At 50.9% G+C, this 18,690-nt stretch overlaps 1 protein-coding gene across 1 annotated transcript in view; it reads right to left on the bottom strand.

The window, feature by feature from the left end:
* The window catches only part of TPH2 (tryptophan hydroxylase 2), a 63,001-nt gene extending 47,413 nt beyond the window's left edge, over positions 1-15,588 (bottom strand). The window contains exons 1-5 of the mRNA XM_068164129.1: positions 15,484-15,588; positions 12,826-12,978; positions 10,169-10,352; positions 9,544-9,644; positions 7,186-7,253 (exon numbers count right to left, since the gene is read on the bottom strand). Coding sequence (XP_068020230.1) covers positions 7,186-7,253; positions 9,544-9,644; positions 10,169-10,352; positions 12,826-12,978; positions 15,484-15,588 — 611 coding nt within the window. The remainder of the gene's footprint in view (positions 1-7,185; positions 7,254-9,543; positions 9,645-10,168; positions 10,353-12,825; positions 12,979-15,483) is intronic.
* Positions 15,589-18,690: the final 3,102 nt, after the last annotated feature.

The following is an 18,690-nucleotide window of genomic DNA, read 5'->3' as shown; positions in this document are numbered from 1 at the left end:
TAAAGGATTTTGATCCATGGCACTTATCTGTCAGTCAAAGGCTCCTTTGTATGAGGTACTCATACTTGTCAAGCACTCACTGAACACCCACTACATCTGCTGGCTCCCCTGCAGCCACTCTGCTGCAGACACGACAAGAATTGCAAGGCACTGAGCGCAGCATTGCTCATCGACAGATCCGCACTGCCCCCGGGCCTCTGCTGCAGGGGGACTCAGTCCTTCAGGCCTGCTCTGTGCCTTCACCTTTACACTTTGTAGAACCACAGAATTGTCAGGGATGGAAGGGACCTCAAGGATCAGCCAGTCCCAACCCCCCTGCCATGGCCAGGGACACCTCACACCACAGCAGGTTGCTCACAGCCACATCCAGCCTGGCTGCAAACACCTCCAGGGATGAGGCTTCCACCACCTCCCTGGGCAACCTGTGCCAGTCTCTCACCACCCTCATGGGGAACAACTTCATCCTAACATCCAATCTCAATCTACCCATTTCCAGTTTTGCTCCATCCCCCCCAGTCCTATCACTCCCTAACATCCTCGAGAGTCCCTCCCCAGCTTTCTTGGAGCCCCTCCAGATCCTGGAAGGCCACAATTAGGTCTCCTCAGAGCCTTCTGTCCTCCAGACTGCACAACCCCAACTCCCTCAGTCTGTCCTCACAGCAGAGCAGCTCCAGCCCTCTGCTCATCCTCGTGGCCCTTCTCTGGACACTTTCCAGCCTTAAGCTGCCTCCCAGCTCATGGAAAGCATAGCACAGCTACTCTAAATTGTACTGCAAATGACAGACACAAGCAGGCTGCTGCTCAATCCACCTGGGGTTGCCTGAATACCCTGCAGGAGCCTCATCCCTCTTCCTTAGGCCTGACCTCTGTCATTTTAGGTCAGCTGTCATTTTAGGATGCTGTCATTTTAGGTCAGCACTGACCCACCAGAGAGGAAAAGTGTGCACCAGTGGGAAAAGCTGAGGCTTCTATTCAGGCTGTCACTAGAGAGGTACAAACACAATCAACAACCTGAAGCTTGGCCACCACTCACTGAAAGGTTTATAACTTAGTTATTGCCCCAATTAACTCTTCACTACTGAAGTAAGGTTCACTGAACTTTCAATTCCTTAGTAGGATTTATGCCTAGGAGAGCTAATCTTATTTCCAGCTGACCATGATACTGCTTGCTTTATCTAGAGGATCAAGGCAGGCTGACTGGAGGGAGGACCTGTGCCTTTCTCACTCAGCTCTGCAGATCTCATTTGTCTCACCCTCTTACTCCAAGAAGCAAGACTACCTCCTGCTCAAAACATCTCCATGAAGCACAGCAATGGCCAGGCCTGCAGAGACAGCTTTCTTGTGGGTAGGTAAGATGACTCAACAAGCCAACCTGTCCTGAGTAAGACAGGGAACAACAGGTTCAAGCTTGACCAGAGAAGGTTTCAGCTCAGCATGAGGAGAAACTTCTTTGGTGTGAGGGTGTTGGAGCCCTGGAGCAGGCTGCCCAGAGAGGTTGTGGAGTCTCCTTCTCTGGAGCCTTTCCAACCCCACCTGGCTGCATTCCTGTGTGGCCTACCCTGGGTGATGCTGCTCAGGCAGGGGGCTTGGACTGGATGAGCTCTGGAGGTTCCTTCCAACCTCTAACAGTTATTCTGTGCTTCTGACTTTCTAGTTCCCCTTATTGAAATAAAGAATTGCCCTTGTGCCATGGCCATGAGCTATCAGCTCCTGCCATGAATGCCTTCTCAAACATCATATTTTCCCTCCACATTTCATTTCCTCAACACTTTTCCAATCCCTAATCAGCCTCAAAGGACTAATTAGCAAGATTAAGACATTTTCACTGTCTTTAGGATGGCAGCTAAGTGAAAGAGGAAGGCTTAGTTATTTTTATGTGTCCATTTACTTCACACAGCTGATCTTCACTGCTCTGCTCATACATTTTTCCCTCTAACAACCAGTCCCAGCCAATATTTGCTCTTCTAAGGCAACTTCTTAGTGTTTTTCCATCTCTCATCCCTACAGAGGCCTCTTCATGTCCAAGCAAAGTAGAACATAGAATCACAGAACTGTCAGGGTTGGAAGGGACCTCAAGGCTCATCCAGTTCCAGCCCCTCTACCATGGGCAGGGACACCTCACACTACAGCAGGTTGCTCACAGCCACATCCAGCCTGGCCTCTCTGTTGGCTCAAATTAGACCTACCAGAGCTGCTCCTTCAGTTGTTTCCTTCCAAATCCTGGATCAAACTTCATCATTGGTTTTCACAGTGAAGAAGTCTCTCTGATCACCACTGACCACTTGAGAGGGGTCTTTATGTTTGGTCACTCCTAGACCATAGCAACTGTAAATTACAGAATCAAAGGGTGGCCTTCAAACACCTCCAGGGATGAGGCTTCCACCACCTCCCTGGGCAACCTGTGCCAGTCTCTCACCACCCTCATGGGGAACAACTTCTTCCTAGCATCCAATCTGAATCTACCCATGTCAAGTTTTGTTCCATTTCTATTTTCCCAAGTCGTACCTGGAGACTGACTGCACAGCCCAGTAGGGATAGCACATCCCTGGGGTTAAGATAACCACTGCAAGAGACCTGAGGGGAGTACAAAGAAGATTCTGCCCTATCTTAGGGAATGGCCCTAGGAACTGCCTCCCAGACACTTTGAGATCCCTGACTGAAAAACTGTTTGAGAGTAGGAAGAGTTTGAAATCTTTTCAAAAGATCAGTGGGGTGAAGAACCTGTCAGGGAGTGACAGGACTGGCGGGGATGGAGCAAAACTAGAAATGGGGAGATTGAGATTGGATGTGAGGAAGAAGTTGTTCCCCAGGAGGGTGGTGAGAGACTGGCACAGGTTGCCCAGGGAGGTGGTGGAAGCCTCCTGCCTGGAGGTGTTTGCAGCCAGGCTGGATGTGGCTGTGAGCAACCTGCTGTAGTGTGAGGTGTCCCTGCCCTTGGCAGGGGGGTTGGAACTGGCTGAGCCTTGAGGTCCCTTCCAACCCTGAGAATTCTCTGATTCTGTGAAGAAATACTTTTAAGCAGATTTGCTGAGGTACAAGATCTGCCCCCCCACACCAAACAAGATCAGGTTTGAGTGGTTTAATCTTTATGATATGTGTGCAGAAATGGTTCTTGACCCTTTAAAATGTATAGAAGGAAGATAGTTATCCTTTCACAGGATCCCAGGATGTTAGGGGTTGGAAAGGTCCTCTGGAGATCATCAAATCCAACCCTCCTGCCAGAGCAGGAGCATAGAATCCAGGTCATGCAGGAGCACAACCAGACAGGGATGGAAAGCCTCCAGAGAAGGAGACTCCACAACCTCTCTGGGCGGCCTGCTCCAGGGCTCTGGCACCCTCACAGTGAAGAAGTTCCTTCTCCTGTTGAGGTGGAACCTCCTGTGCTTCTGTTTCTCTGGGGCTAGGCAGGATTGCTCTAGATGATTCTTGGGAAAAGCCATTTCTCACTGGTTTCAGGGCACAAAACCAACCACCCTCGTATCAGGAAACCAATCACTGCTTACTGAGCCTGCTGCAGGATCTGTCCAGCACTTAAGCAGCTCAGGAGAAAGGAGGAAGCTATTTCCAGCAACTTAGCAGCTGTGAAATGCACAGCACTACTACTACCATTCATGGGTAGATGGAGAGCTAACCAAGAGCTCTAGGAGCACACACAGTCTGTCCTCACCCACAGGCAGCTGCAATAAATGCTAGCCATGAAGCTCTGACTCTACCCTGAGCAGTAGGCTGAACAAAAAAGACAATAAATCAATCAGCTGTAAACAACCAACCAGGAAAGAGAACTGTCTCAAGTTCCTTTTGAAAGCTGGCTACATCCAACATTGACCTGCTCAGCCTGGGAAGCTTCTTTAGCTAGCAGCACCATGCCCCCCAGCAGGCAGCAGCCCAGTGTGCTGGATGAAGGTTAAGAAGCATCCAGCTAAATAAATGCCCACAGTGGGCAGAAAAATAAAGAGGGAACCACCACCACCTCCTGCACATTCATTACATTACCAACAGAAATGGGACCCAAAGTAAAGGAGAAATAGGATCAGGATTACACTGGTCACAAATCAGGACCCAGCAGAATCAACCAGGCTGGAAGAGACCTCCAAGATCATCAAGTCCAACCAACCACCCAACCCTAACTAACCAATTCAACCATGGCACTAACTGCTCCCCCTCCCTTGACTTCTAGAGGCTGTATTAAAACACACCAAAACAAAAACCCACCAAAAAGGAAACAGAACTGAAAGATCTTCCCCAGCTCAAGAGAGACAGAGACCTGCTGGAGAGAGGCCAAGGCAGAGCCAGGAGGAGGCTTAGGGGACTTGAGCATCTCCCCTGGGAAGAGAGACTGAGAGCCCTGGGGCTGTTGAGTCTGGAGAAGAGAAGGCTGAGAGGGATCTGATCAATGTCTATCAATAGCTGAGGGCTGGGGGTCAAGTGGAGGGGGCCAAGCTCTTGTGGGTGGTGCACAGCAATAAGCCAAGGAGCAATGGAGACAAACTTGACCAGAGAAGGTTTCAGCTCAGCATGAGGAGAAACTTCTTTGGTGTGAGGGTGTTGGAGCCCTGGAGCAGGCTGCCCAGAGAAGTTGTGGAGTCTCCTTCTGTGGAGCCTTTCCAACCCCAGCTGGATGCATTCCTGTGTGGACTCCCCTGGGTGATGCTGCTCTGGCAGAGGGGTTGGACTGGGTGATCTCTGGAGGTCCCTTCCCACCTCTAATGTTCTGTGATTCTGTGACTGCTTCCTGACAAGGACTGCCTTCCATGAGAGGAGAAAACTTTGTTGTGGCTTTAAACAATGCAGGTAGAAATCTCAAAGGAGACCAAAAAAACCAAATGAAACCCCTGCAGAAGTGCAGCACAATGGAAAAGAACATGAAATGAGAGTGTTCTTTCCCTCGGGAATGAGGGCTTAGGGCTGCTGCAAATAAAACCTGGAGCATGCTTGGAATTAGCTGAATGCTGCCATGACAAGAAAATTGCAGCACAGGAGGGGTTTGTAGGCAGCACAGAAAGTTTCCTAACTTCCAGGGAGGGAAGTGAAGAGGAAATACTGCCTTGAGACTGGAAAATGAGAAAACACAGGCAGTGCATTTGTGCACAGGCAGCAGCTCCAGCAGCTCCAGAGAAATCACAGAATGGTTTGGGGTGGAAGGGACCTCCAAAGCTCATCCAGTTGAACCCCTCTGCAGGCAGCAGGGCATGGTTTAGTTGATTAGATAGGTTGGACACAATGATCTCAAAGGTCTCTTCCAACCTGGTCTATCCTATCCTATCCTATCCTATCCTATCCTATCCTATCCTATCCTATCCTATCCTATCCTATCCTATCCTATCCTATCCTATCCTATCCTATCCTATCCTATCCTATCCCCAACTAGATCAGGCTGCCCAGAGCCCTGTCCAGCCTCACCTCGAATAGCTCCAGGGAAGGAGCCTCAACCACCTTCCTGGGCAACCTGTGCCAGTGTTCCACCACCCTCATGGTGCAGAACCTGTTCCTCACATCCAGTCTAAATCTGCTCTGCTCTAGTTTGAAGCCATTGCCCCTGGTCCTGTCCCTGCAGGCCTCTGCAAACAGTCTCTCTCCATCCTTCTTGTAGTCCCCTCCAGGTACTGACAGGCTGCTCTTAGGTCTCCCCAGAGCCTCCTCCTCTCCAGGCTGAACACCCCCAGCTCCCTCAGCCTGTCTGACTGAATTCTGAGAAGTCTAGAGCCCAGCTGGCAAAACTGCTCACTAGCATTTGGCAGCATCCAGGATAGTAAGCAGGTGAAAATAAAGCAGTGTGGGGGTTTAGTGAGCTTGCTCAGCTGCACAGCACCGGCAGCTCTGCATGATTCTGCAGTGCCTCAGTGTGTCACCAAGGCAGGCAAGCACCTCTGTGACAGCTTTAGGCTGATACCTGGAGCACTGTGTCCAGTTCTGGAGCCTCTATTACAGGAAGGGCCTGGACATACTGGAAGGTGTCCAGAGAAGGGGCAGGAGGATGAGTGGAGGGCTGGAGCTGCTCTGCTGTGAGGACAGACTGAGGGAGTTGGGGTTGTGCAGTATGGAGAAGAGAAGGCTCCCAGGAGACCTTCTTGTGGCCTTCCAGGATCTGAAAGGGGCTACAAGAAAGCTGGGGAGGGACTATGGAGGGTGTCAGGAAGTGATAGGACTGGGGGGGATGGAGCAAAGCTAGAAGTGGGGAGATTGAGATTGGATGTTAGGAAGAAGTTGTTCCCCATGAGGGTGATGAGAGCCTGGCACAGGTTGCCCAGGGAGGTGGTGGAAGCCTCATCCCTGGAGGTGTTTGCAGCCAGGCTGGATGTGGCTGTGAGCAACCTGCTGTGGTGTGAGGTGTCCCTGCCCATGGCAGGGGCGTTGGAACTTGCTGAGCCTTGAGTCCATTCCAGCCCTGACAATTCTGTGATGCCTGGGAAATTTTGCACAGATCCTGAGTGAAAGTGGTAGAATGTAAACAAATTACCATTGGGTGGCAAAGGGAAAATCATGATAAGGTCCAACTAATCCCATTGGTCTGATAACCAACATAGAGTGAGTTGCATAAAGTAACTCTCTCTCTTTCTCAGCTCTTCACTCTAGCAGGTACCAGCTGGCTGCTTCTGCTGGCTCGCTGACCTTGGCTGCATCTCTTTCTTGTGGCTAAGTACTAGCAAGATACACTAACTCCTTTCTCCTTTCCTCCTCTTCACTAACAAGCTACTCTCTGTTGTTTTCCTCTTTGTTTCCTTGTACAGGGTGGGGCAAGAGAGGGGGAAGCTGTGGGTAAGCCCCTGGTTTTGTGCAGGGGTGGTGTAACTGTAAATCCCTGCAGATGCTGTCTGTTTGGTACATATCCATTGCATTCCATATTTCTAGGCTGCAGCTTGGCTTGTAAATGGAGCTTCAGTTGCTTCCAGCTGAGCTGGCCTGGCAAGTTTGATTTTGGGGGGTAATTTCAACTTGTGAAAGTTTGTTTCTTGAGTTTAAGCAGCTCTGGCTAAAATGCTGAAGAGAGAGCACTCAGCTCTCAAATGCTTTGCTTGCCTGTGCCTGCACCTAGAGTGCAACAGGATCTCAAACATCAGGCTTGTTACTCCTAGCCTAGATTAAACTAGTCAAAGTTTAAAGAATGACTTCTTCATCCTACAGCATTAAGTGGAGCATGAATTCTAACTAGTCAGCAGCATGGGGAAGAATCATGCCAGTACTTACTATTTATAGCTCATGGCAACATCCACAAAGTACTTCCTTCTCTGTCGATAGGCATTGTCTTTAAATCCCTTAAGCAAGGAAGAAGAGAGTCATTTACCATCAGGACAGAAAATTGGCTGTAAGGCTTCTCAAAGAAATCATTAGAGTGTTTATCCAGCACCTAATTGTATTGTATTTTGATTAACACCAGCTCCTGGGCTGCTGGAGGAGATACACCACGTCTTCAACTCTTTTTTCCCCCCACCACAGCCCCACAGGAGTTCTTCAGGAGAGGTCTGTGGGTAGGCACAGTCCTTAACCCCAGCTATTGAGAAAGGCAAAGTCTTTTCTTGTCCTTCTGTCTCACTCAGGTTTCCTCTGATCTCAAAGGAGATCTGCACAGAGCAGAATGCTTTCCCTATCCTTGTACAGCTTTCTTCACTGGGTGAATCAGGCACTCACAACTCATCTTGAAGCTGTTACTTCAGCAGCTGCCACCCTAACAAACACCTCAGGGGCTGAGCCACCAGACTCCAGCTTTAAATAAGGGCATTGAGCTACAGAGGGAGGGCTCTACCTCCTGGACTACAGTAGGCTCATGCCTTTCCTTTGCTAAGCCAGCCACAGCCCTTTGAGCTACTCAAAACCAAGATCTCCTCTGTGCCTGGGAAAGATGTTAGATACTTCAGGCCTTGGGCTTGCCACAGTTTTAGGCTGATGCCTAAAAAAAATTCCAGAGAAAACTGTAAAATGTAAACAAAACTACCCCTGGATGTAAGAAGGCTACCAACAGCTTCCCCCTCCCTGCTCCTTTCCCTTCCCCCTGTACATGGGACAAGAGAAAGAGCAGAGACTGGTTTATTAGTACTTAGCCACAACAAAGCAGCGCAGCCAAGGTCAGCAACAGCTAAGCAAAAGCTTCCAGGTGGGGTCTGCCAGAGCAAAGGAAGCCAAAAGGAGAGGGAGTTAGTGGACACAACTAACTTGACGTAAGAGCCCAGGCCAGTGGGATCGTTTAGACCTTACCACTATTTTCCCTTTCACATCCAACAGTGATCCATTTACATTCTATCACTTTCTGTACAAGATCTGCAGAACATTTTCTAGGCCCAGCCTAAAACTACTACAGATAGAGTGAAGTTGTAAATGTCCTTGTGTGCACAGGTGGGAGGGTCTGTTCCTGAGCTCCCACCGTGGCTTGGCCGCTCTAGGAGCTGTGGAGAGGACAGGACAAAAGGCAGAGGTCTGAGTGCCATTGCTGCTCCGACACTGAGCCCCAAATCCAGGGCCCCCAGGGCCCTCTCCTCAGCCAAGGCAGCCAACACTGCAGCCAACTGCAGCACCATGGTGCAGAGATGCATCACTGAGAAGTTCCCTACAACAACCTGATCTTCCTGCAGCCACAGACTCTTTGGGGCTATTTTTCACCACCTTGCTCCATCCCAGCCAAGATGTGCATGACAAAACCCCAAGGTGTCTGCCACCTCCAGGCAGAGTTTCATCTGACTCTATTCCAGGACAGTCTCATGGTTAGGTATTTGAGATCATTACCTTTCCCCTTTCAGGGGCAGGTTTCCTACACCACCAGTTTAATCCACCCTGGCTCAGGAATGAACACAACAAGCTGCCACCAGCCTCTGCCAGCCAAGCGGCCCACAGCAGAGATCTGAGTTCCTGCAACACCAATTCCTGCCATGGTGTGCCACCTAAAGGCTCACAGGCTAAGCATGAATGGGCACTGGCCAAAGAAGTAAAGCAAGGCCAGGTATCTCCTTTTTCTGCCTTTCACACTGAGCATTTGGCACCAGTGAAGATGGAGCTTGTCTGAAACACAGGCTTGGCCAGCACACAGGTGAGACACCTTCTCATTCAGGTAAAAGCAGGAGCATCTCTCCCTGGTTGATTCTGTAACTAACTCCTGAGGGCCCAAGGAAGTCTTCCTTCATAATTCTTCAGAGGTTAGTATCAGTTCTTCCCTCAGAGCTGCTTGGGGCAGAACCAAAGGTTATGTTGATCTAAACTCTTCAGAGCTTGAAATCTATCTATCAGCTGGTTAATGAAAAGGATTAATGAATGAAAGCAAGTACAAAAGGTGACCCAGTGTCAAACACTGAGTATGTTTTGTGGAAGACCTCATTTTTGGGGTGTCCTGCTAGAGAAAAGGAAAAGTAGCTCACTGAAACTGCTGAAGAGAAGTACATCCACACCACCTGAACCCTAACCCTCCTGAACCCTAACCCTAATCCAAACCTTCTGAACACCAGCTGCACCCAAAAGCACTCAGAAGCAGCAGCCAGCAGCTTTTTGGTCTGACTACAGAACCTGAACAAATAACAACCTGGACACATTCTCTACAAGGCAATATTACGTCACACTTACAGGGTGGTCTGCGTCCAGCTCAGATCCATACATCAAAACTCTCTGTGAGCATTTGTCTAGCTCAGAGATCTTCCTGGGGAACCAAGGGACGCAGTCGAGATCTGCAGGAGACAGAAAGCAAGTTGGGTGTGCTGGAGTGCAAGCTATGGAGCACAGCCCTGTGAGGAGAGGCTGAGGGAGCTGGGGTTGCTTAGCCTGGAGAAGAGGAGGCTCAGGGGAGACCTTACTGCTATCTACAACTCCCTGAAGGGAGGTTGTAGACAGGTGAGGGTTGGTCTCTTCTCCCAGGCACCCAGCACTGGAACAAGAGGACACAGTCTCCAGCTGTGCCAGGGGAGGTTTAGACTGGAGGTGAGGAAGAACTTCTTCCCAGCAAGAGAGATTGGCCATTGGGATGTGCTGCCCAGGGAGGTGGTGGAGTCACCATCCCTGGAGGTGTTTAGGAAGAGCCTGGATGAGGCACTTGGTGCCATGGGTTAGTTGATGAGATGGTGTTGGGTGATAGGTTGGACTGGATGATCTCAAAGGTCTTTTCCAACCTGGTTAATTCTATTCTATTCTATTGAGATCCCTACACAAGACCCTTGTCATGAGTCGGAACAAAGTGACACAACAGCAGCCTTGCCTTCCTCATCAGTCCAGATGTTTTCTGGGGGGTTGAGGGAAACGATGTGAGTCTGAAACTTGAGCAGCTGGATCAGTTCATTGAACTCTTTCTTGCTGCAGTCGCAGTCCACAAAGATTTCCACCTCCGAGCTCCTCCGCTTGGACCTCCGCGATTCAATATGAACCATGCTCACGTGCTTCTCCTGTGGGAGGATGGAACAACAGAGGAGAGGCAGACACAGCAGCTAGGAAGGCCCTAACTATGGCTCCCCAGAGACAGGATGAACCTTACAGGTGATCTGTTTCTTAACACCCACAGCCACAGGCCAGCTCTGTGGTGCTGCGGCTAGAACAACAAAGGAACAAAGGTTTCTCAGTCCATGGCTGTATGTCCTCCCGTCCTGGCACTGATGTGGGGAAGTCCATCTACAAAATACAAGCTGCAAAAGCACATCCAGGGAGGTTCTCCTCCCTCTCTACTCTGGCCTAGTCAGGCCCCACCTGGAATGTTGAATCCAGTTCTGGGCTCCCCAGGTCAGGAGGGACAGGGATCTCCTGGAGGGAGTCCAAGGGAGGGCTGCAAGGATGCTGAAGGGACTGCAGCACTGCCTGGGGAGGAGAGGCTGAGAGCCCTGGGGCTGCTGAGTCTGGAGAGGAGAAGACTGAGAGGGATCTGTTCAATGTCTATCAATAGCTGAGGGCTGGGGGTCAGGAAGGAAGGGACAGACTCTGCTCACTTGTGCCCTGGGATGTAGGACAAGGGGCAATGGATGGAAACTGCAGCACAGGAGGTTCCACCTCAACATGAGGAAGAACTTCTTCCCTGTGAGGGTCCCAGAGCCCTGGAGCAGGCTGCCCACAGAGGTTGTGGAGTCTCCTTCTGTGGAGCCTTTCCAGCCCTGTCTGGATGTGTTCCTGTGTGACCTGTGCTGGATTCTATGCTCCTGCTCTGGCAGGGGGGGTTGGACAGGAAGATCTCCAGAGCTCCCTTCTAACCCCCAATGTGTTGTGATACTGCCATATTCCTTAGGAAAGCTTTGTGGGGTTTTTTCCCCCACTTATTAAAAGGTGTTTTCACTCCCTTTGTGTTTACACAATTAGCTACTGATGTTTAATAAAACCCTGGAGACCAAAAATAATCTGGATACTGAAAGTGGCAATAAAAATTTTATCTGCCAAGTATAACATTTTAATTGTTAAAAAGAACAACAAAAAATATATAATCTCATGCAATTTTATCTTTGCCTTGGCTAAAAACATTCAATTCTAAGGCAGTTTTATGAGGCAGTGTCAACCAGATTTGAATGTGCTTCTCTAAATCAATGCTATTAGACACAAACTCCTTCAGCAGCTCTTAGGAACTTGTGAGGAGGAAAACATTTCTGCAAGGATAACTGTGCATCAGGTACTCAGCTGTCTTCCCTGCAGTAATCTTCAGTACCTTCAAGTGTTCACAGGATGTTAGGGGTTGGAAGGGACCTCCAAAAATCTTCCAGTCCAACCCCCCTGCCAGAGCAGGAGCACAGAATCCAGCACAGGTCACACAGCAACACATCCAGACAGGGCTGGAAAGGCTCCAGAGAAGGAGACTCCACAACCTCTCTGGGCAGCCTGTTCCGGGGCTCTGGCACCCTCACAGTCAAGAAGTTCCTCCTCATGTTGAGGCAGAACCTCCTGTGCTGGAGTTTCCATCCATTGCTCCTTGTCCTATCTGAGGGCACAAGTGAGCAGAGGCTGTCCCTGCCCCTTCCTTCCTGGCCCCCCCAGTCCTCAGCTATTGATAGACATTGATCAGGTCCTCTCTCAGTCTTCTCTCCAGACTCAACAGCCCCAGGGCTCTCAGCCATTTTTCATAGCAAAGATGCTCAAGTCCCTTAATCATCCTCATATCTCTTTGTTGGACTCTCTCCAGCAGGTCCCTGCCTCTCCTGAACTGGGGAGCCCAAAACTGGACACAGCACTGCAGGTGCTGGGCAATGCCAATCCAAGCCAGGACTGGTATCACCCAGTGTTCCTGCATGTACACCCCTCTGATGGTTTGGCCTTAGAGGCAGGCTCCAAGCCACCACCTAACTCTGTCTTCACTGCACTGCAGAGGCTGAACCACCTCAGACTTCTATTGTACTGCTCTAACTGCCTTCAGGCACACCTCAAAGCCTCTTGTAGGTGCAGGACCAGCAGCCTGACTGACAAGCACTGATTTCATGGGGATCTCTATGGGAACCAGTGCTTCCCAGCTTACATTCTAGACACATAAACCACTGACCCTGTGAGCACTTCAAGGTCCGTCTAACTTCATAACCAAATACTGTCCTGCAGCAAGGCTGCCACCATCACCTGATGATGTGTAACTTACACTCTGATCTGCTCTCTCTTCCCATTGTGGCCTGCACAGACAACTCCAACCTAATTGATGATGCTGAGAGTCACACCAGACATCTGCAGTGAGTGGTGTGAACACCAGCATCACTGTTGAGCTTTGTTCCAGAAAAGGCTTCCTGAGCCCAAAGTGCTTTGTTGGATGGTCCCTAAAACCTTGAGTTACTTCCATTCAGCTCTGCAGAGTACAACTGCATCCTGTTCCATCTGCCATGGCCCATTAGAATTACACCAACAAAGCAACTGCCCTCAGTGGCCTTCCTCAGTGCAGCCAGCATGGGGCTTTGTGATCTTTACCTGGAACAGTCGCAGAGCTTTCACCAAGCCACCGACTTCATTCTTCAAAGAGAACACCACGGCTGTCTTGCCACTTTCAGAGGCAGATTCACCTTTTCCATTTCCCTTATTCCCCTTTTTGTCCTCATTCTTCCCAGAGCTTGACCTGTTCACCTAGAAATGGATAGAGAACAGCACAATCTCAGATGTAAAGAGGCTCTCCTGGTGCTAAGTCCTGTTACACACAGAGAAGGTTTTGCTAGAAAGCAGCTGCATGGAACTCATCCAAGCTTGATTTAGAATCATTGGATGGTCAGGGTTGGAAGGGACCTCAAGGATCAGCCAGTTCCAACCCCCTGCCATGGGCAGGGACACCTCACACTACAGCAGGTTGATCACAGCCACAGCCAGCCTGGCTGCAAACACCTCCAGGGATGAGGCTTCCACCACCTCCCTGGGCAACCTGTGCCAGGCTCTCACCACCCTCATGGGGAACAACTTCTTCCTCACATCCAATCTCCATCTCCCCTCTAGCTTGGATCCATTCCCCCCAAGTCCTATCACCACCTGACACCCTAGAAAGGGAAGAAGTTCTTTTACTTGAAACCAGAATCAGAGGCCAAAGGCAGCTCTCAGGGATGATTGTCCAAGAGGCCAGACCATTAAAAATAATAACCAAAGCTTAAAGACAATCCTGTGGGTGTTTGGGACACAGACATGACAACATTACTAGGGCAGAGCTATCATTAGTAATAAATAGGAAGCACATGGAGGAGGACTAAATTACTTCAGAGCCTGCAGTGATGCTGCTTATGAAGAGCAACTGAAGGAGCTGGGGATGGTTAGTTTGAAGAAGAGGAGGTTGAGGGCAGACCTCCTGGCTCTCTGCAGCTACCTGAAAGGAGGTCATTTACTTCCACTGTGCTAGTCTGGCAGTTTTTATTCTGGGGGTAATTTCAACCCAGCACACCAGGTTAAGCTCCACTCAAAGTGATAAAGGTGTTACCTTTACAGCATCCTTGATTTTCACTGTGTGCTGCTTTCTGGAAGCTATGTGCTGAGGATCCTGTAGTGAACTGAGACTGTCAGTATCAGAGATCCCTCTGAGAGATCAGAGCACTTGTTGCTTCCCAAGACTGTCACTGCTTCCCTAATACTCTTAAGCATGACAGACCCTCTCAGGCATATGAAAAGTAGAACATTTGTTTGCTATGAGTCCAGCAGAAGAGACTGTGGCAGTGCAAGAACTCAGAATCTCATCAGGCCCGATCATTAGTACACTTTATCATGAAACAGGGAGGAGCAGATCATCTTCCCTAATGGAAACTAATTACCCGGGCCAGGTGCAAGGAGGCAAAGCCACCTGTAGCAGACCTCAGCGAAGAAGGTAACTCCCAAATGAAGACAGCAAACCCAACTTCTCCTGCCTAATTCAGTATTTCCCACAGAAGCAAGCACAAAGACAATAAACCAGCTCCTGGCTGCTACAAACTGCTGCAGTCTATTGGTGCAGCTCAAGGGACCAGAACGTGTCCCAGCAATTTGTAGGAGGCAAAGTCTCCACAATCCTAAACAGCTCAGACATTCAGAGCAGATTACATCATTAGCACCTTTACTCATATTAAACTGCACCTATCCAGCTACATTTACCTGGAAGCATAGAGTTTACCCTGGGCTTGGAATCACCCAAGCACCTGCTGCACCCACATCCTCCTCTCCCACAGAGGTGCTTCTGCCTCCAGACATGGCTTTCAACAGGGGAAACTGGAACCCCCTTGCAGCCCTGCGAGCAGGCAGAAGCTGGGAACCTCAAACCAGCTGCTCAGTAATGCAGGAGCCATGGGCACCAATGCAGTGAGTGCCTGCAACTCACACACTGCCACAAATGTTTCACGCATTGTGCTGGCAGCTCTCTGAGCTCCTCAGAAAGGCAGATCCAGGTGACACAGACAGTCCACAGGGCTAACCAAAGTCTTTCAAGCCCAGACTACAGTGCTGTTGTACTATTCCAATAGCAACCTGGTTCACTTCTGTGCTAAGATTTGTCTTTGCAAGTCAACTTTTACTCTTCCCCAAAGACACCCTTTTGGCTGGAGTGAGGACCCATTAGACTGCAAAGTTAGTTTGGTTACAGAATCACAGAAACATTCAGGCTGGAAAAGAGCCTCAGGATCACCAAGGCCAACCCAGGACCCTGCTCTGCAAGGCTCACCCCTAAACCACAGCCCCAAGCACCACAGACAAACCACCTGCAAACACAGCCAGCCTTGGGGACTCCACCACTTCCCTGGGCAGCACATTCCAAGCCCTCACCACTCTTGCCTGAAAAAAATAGTTCCTAATGTCCAGTCTGAACCTCCCCAGGGGCAGCTTGAGGCCATTCCCTCTTGTGCTGTCACTAATGACCTGGGAGCAGAGCCCAGCACCAACCTCTCCACCACCTCCTTGCAGGGAGCTGTAGAGAGCTATTAGACTGCAAAGTTAGTTTCATCGGCCCCTGCACCTGCTGGAAAACTATCCACTTAACCTTAAAAGTTAAAAGGAAGGGGGGAAGCCCCCCTGGCACCGGGACCCCCGGACCAGCCGGCTGCACCCCGCCCACCTAGCAGCCGCCCGGACCGGGAAGCTTCCTCTCCTGCTCTTGCCGCCGGGGGTGCCGCTCCCAGCCCGGCCACTTACGGTGATGCTGCCGGCGGCGGGGCGCTCCTCCGGCAGGGCCGAGTCCAGCGAGAAGCCCCTCCGTGCCCAGTACTTACTGGAGAACATCATCATGGCGGGCTGCATGGGGCCGGCCGGGCGGGGGGCAGCGCCGCTCTCTGCCCGCCTCGCCCCGCCGCCGCCGCTTTTATACGCCCCCGCCGAGACTGATGGAAACCCGATTAGGGGAGCCCTGTCTCCGGGTGACGAGAGCCGCCGGCTGACAGACGCCCACGGTCCCCGCTTACCTCAGCCTCCGCCGCGCACCGCCGGCGCTACCGGGGCGGGACGGGACGGGGAACGGAGTGGCCGCCGAGCGCAGGCCGGCTCCGCCGCCCCCAGCCCGGCAGGACCCCCTCCCCGGGGCAGGAGGGCAGCGGCCGGCCCGAGGGAGCTGTGCCGAGCTCATTCTCGGAGGTCCCCGCTGCGGGGCGGCTCCGTCCGCCCGCCCCTGGGGCTACCTTTGGGCGACGCCTTCGCCGTCCGCGAACGCTGCTGCCCACCTCGGCCCCGCTGCCCTGGCACCTGGCTTGCCCGCACAGCTGTAAGCCTAACCCAGGAAGCCAAACCAGGCTGCCCTCTGCCTCTGCCGCAGTCGGGGCAGGGCTTACAGCCCAGGCACAGGCTGCCACCGACACCCCGGGAGCTCTGGGAAGGAATAATGCCCAGGGCTGCCAGGACAGGGGCATGAGGACAGTGTGGCAAAAGGAGGGGCTGAGCTTCCACACGGGAAAGCTGCAGAGGTGTTTTTGTGTGAGAAATTCTTTCACGTAGAAAGTCATCTTTCTCCCCGTTCACAGAATCACAGAAACATTCAGGTTGGGAAAGAGCCTCAGGGTCACGAAGGCCAACCCAGAACCCTGCTCTGCAAGGCTCACCCCTAAACCACAGCCCCAAGCACCACAGCCAAACCACCTGCAAACACAGCCAGCCTTGGGGACTCCACCACCTCCCTGCCCAGCACATTCCAAGCCCTCACCACTCTTGCCTGAAAAAAAGCTTTCCTAATGTCCAGTCTGAACCTCCCCAGGGGCAGCTTGAGGCCATTCCCTCTTGTTCTGTCACTAGTGACCTGGGAGCAGAGCCCAGCACCAACCTCTCCACAAGCTCCTTGCAGGGAGCTGTAGAGAGCCAGGAGGTCTCCCCTCAGCCTCCTCTCTTTCACACTAACCATCCCCAGCTCCTTCAGTTGCTCTTCATCAGATTTCTTCTCCAGGCCCTTCCCAGCTTCCTTGCCCTCCTCTGCCCTGTACTGCTTTGAAAAGCATAGGCTGGTTCAGGGAAGATTCACCAAGGGACAGGAATTGTACCTTGCAATGAAGGCCTTAACATACTTTATATATCGAAGGGTAATTGGTGACACCCCAAAACTTCAACTGAAAAAGAATGCTGAAGTGGAAGAAGCTTTTTAACCAAGAGAGCAGCGTCTGTGGTTTGTGCCTGAGCTTGCTGAGGGCCTGACAGCGCTGATCAGACTCTCCTCTAACCACCACAGCAGTAATTAACCACCCATGAGGGCAAAACAATTCCACAGAGACCCTGGAGGTCTTTCACATTTCTCTCTGTGTGGCAGCTTTGCTTGTCTCCAGAGCACTCCTGGCTCTGTGGTAAAGATTCATTTTGCCTTAAGGATTTGTTTAGTAAACTTCAGACTCCTGTAAGCTCAGAAGCAAGCAGAAGGCAGCTGCTGAGGCAGTAGCTCGAGTGCAGTGTTAAGGTGCTGTCTTGGGCTCTCAAACCTACCTATCAGCTTGGTTTAGGACTTTAATTTCTCTTAGGCTAACATTCTGAGGCCAAACACTCATTATGCTACCTTCAATTGTCACTTGCTCTACCTCTAACTTGCCTTTCCCCCTTCTCCCATTGTCCAAGACTTTCCCATGACTCACTTTGAACAAGCAGCTTACCTTACAGAGAGCAGGACTGAACAGCACATCTGCTTTGGGAGCACTGCTTCAGTAAGGTGCCTCCAAACACATGCACAATTTGCTCTGCTCCAACGCACCAGGTGCAGGAAATGGTCTTTGCTTCCCCTCTAAAAGTAGAATCATAGAATCAACCAGGTTGGAAAAGACCTCAGAGATCACCAAGTCCAACCAATTACCTAACACCTCCTGACCACTAAACCATGGCTCCAAGTGCCACATCCAAGCCTTTCTTGAACACCTCCAGGGACAGTGACTCCACCACCTCCCTGGGCAGCACATTCCAATGACTAATTCCTCTTTCTGGGAAGAACTTCCTCCTCACCTCCAGCCTAAACTTCCCCTGGCACAGCTTGAGACTGTGTCCTCTTGTTCTGGTGCTGCTTACCTGGGAGAAGTACCATTAGCAACTTGCCCTGTAGCCACCCCCAGACAGAATCACAGAATGATAGAGGGTGGAAGGGACCTCTGGACATCATCCAGTCCAAACCCCCTGTCAGAGCAGGTTCACCTAGAGCAGGTTACACAGCACAGGACTTGGGAATGGATCCAAGCTGGAGAAGGGAAGATTTACATTAGACTTAAGGAAGAAGTTGTTCCCCATGAGGGTGGTGAGAGCCTGGCACAGGGTGCCCAGGGAGGTGGTGGAAGCCTCATCCCTGGGGGTGTTTGCAGCCAGGCTGGAGGTGGCTGTGAGCAACCTGCTGTAGTGTGAGGTGTAGATCACTACTGAACACAAGGGAAGGGCAAAACAGAAAACAACTTAAAATGATCCAAGTAATCCAAGCATTTAATGCCTTCTTTAGTCTCTCTTTTTGTTCCCCCTTCCCCCCCCCCCCCCATCACTGTTTGATGAAAGAACCAGCTGTGAGCCAGGGCTCTATCAAAACTGATGGAGAGGACAGAGGTAAGCTCTTCACTTTTAACAAGATGAAACAATGTTGGGATGAGGCTGATCATAGCAAATGACTTGGCACAGAAACCACGCTTTGGGAGCAGGCTCATGGAATCTCTGCCCAGCATAACTATTTTACTGACTCAGGGGCTGGACAGGTGGTAAAAGACTGGGAGGAGGCCAGACTGATGTAGGTTTTCAAGGAGATGTTGAGGAGGAGAGAGGGATGAGGAATTCTGGAGCAATCTCATTTCATTTGTTTGAGAAAGCAGAAGTTTTGCAATTATTTGCAAAGCCCTGGAAGATAACAGATGATTAAACAGTCAGGATGGATTTGCTGAGAACAAATTGAGTCTAGCAAATCTCATT

The sequence above is a fragment of the Melanerpes formicivorus genome, unplaced genomic scaffold (genome assembly GCF_026170545.1).
Source record: "Melanerpes formicivorus ecotype bairdi unplaced genomic scaffold, bMelFor1.0.p_v2 SCAF_3, whole genome shotgun sequence".
Lineage (NCBI taxonomy): Eukaryota > Metazoa > Chordata > Aves > Piciformes > Picidae > Melanerpes > Melanerpes formicivorus.
Note: the sequence above shows the minus strand (reverse complement) of the source record. Positions and strands in the feature narration are given on the sequence as shown.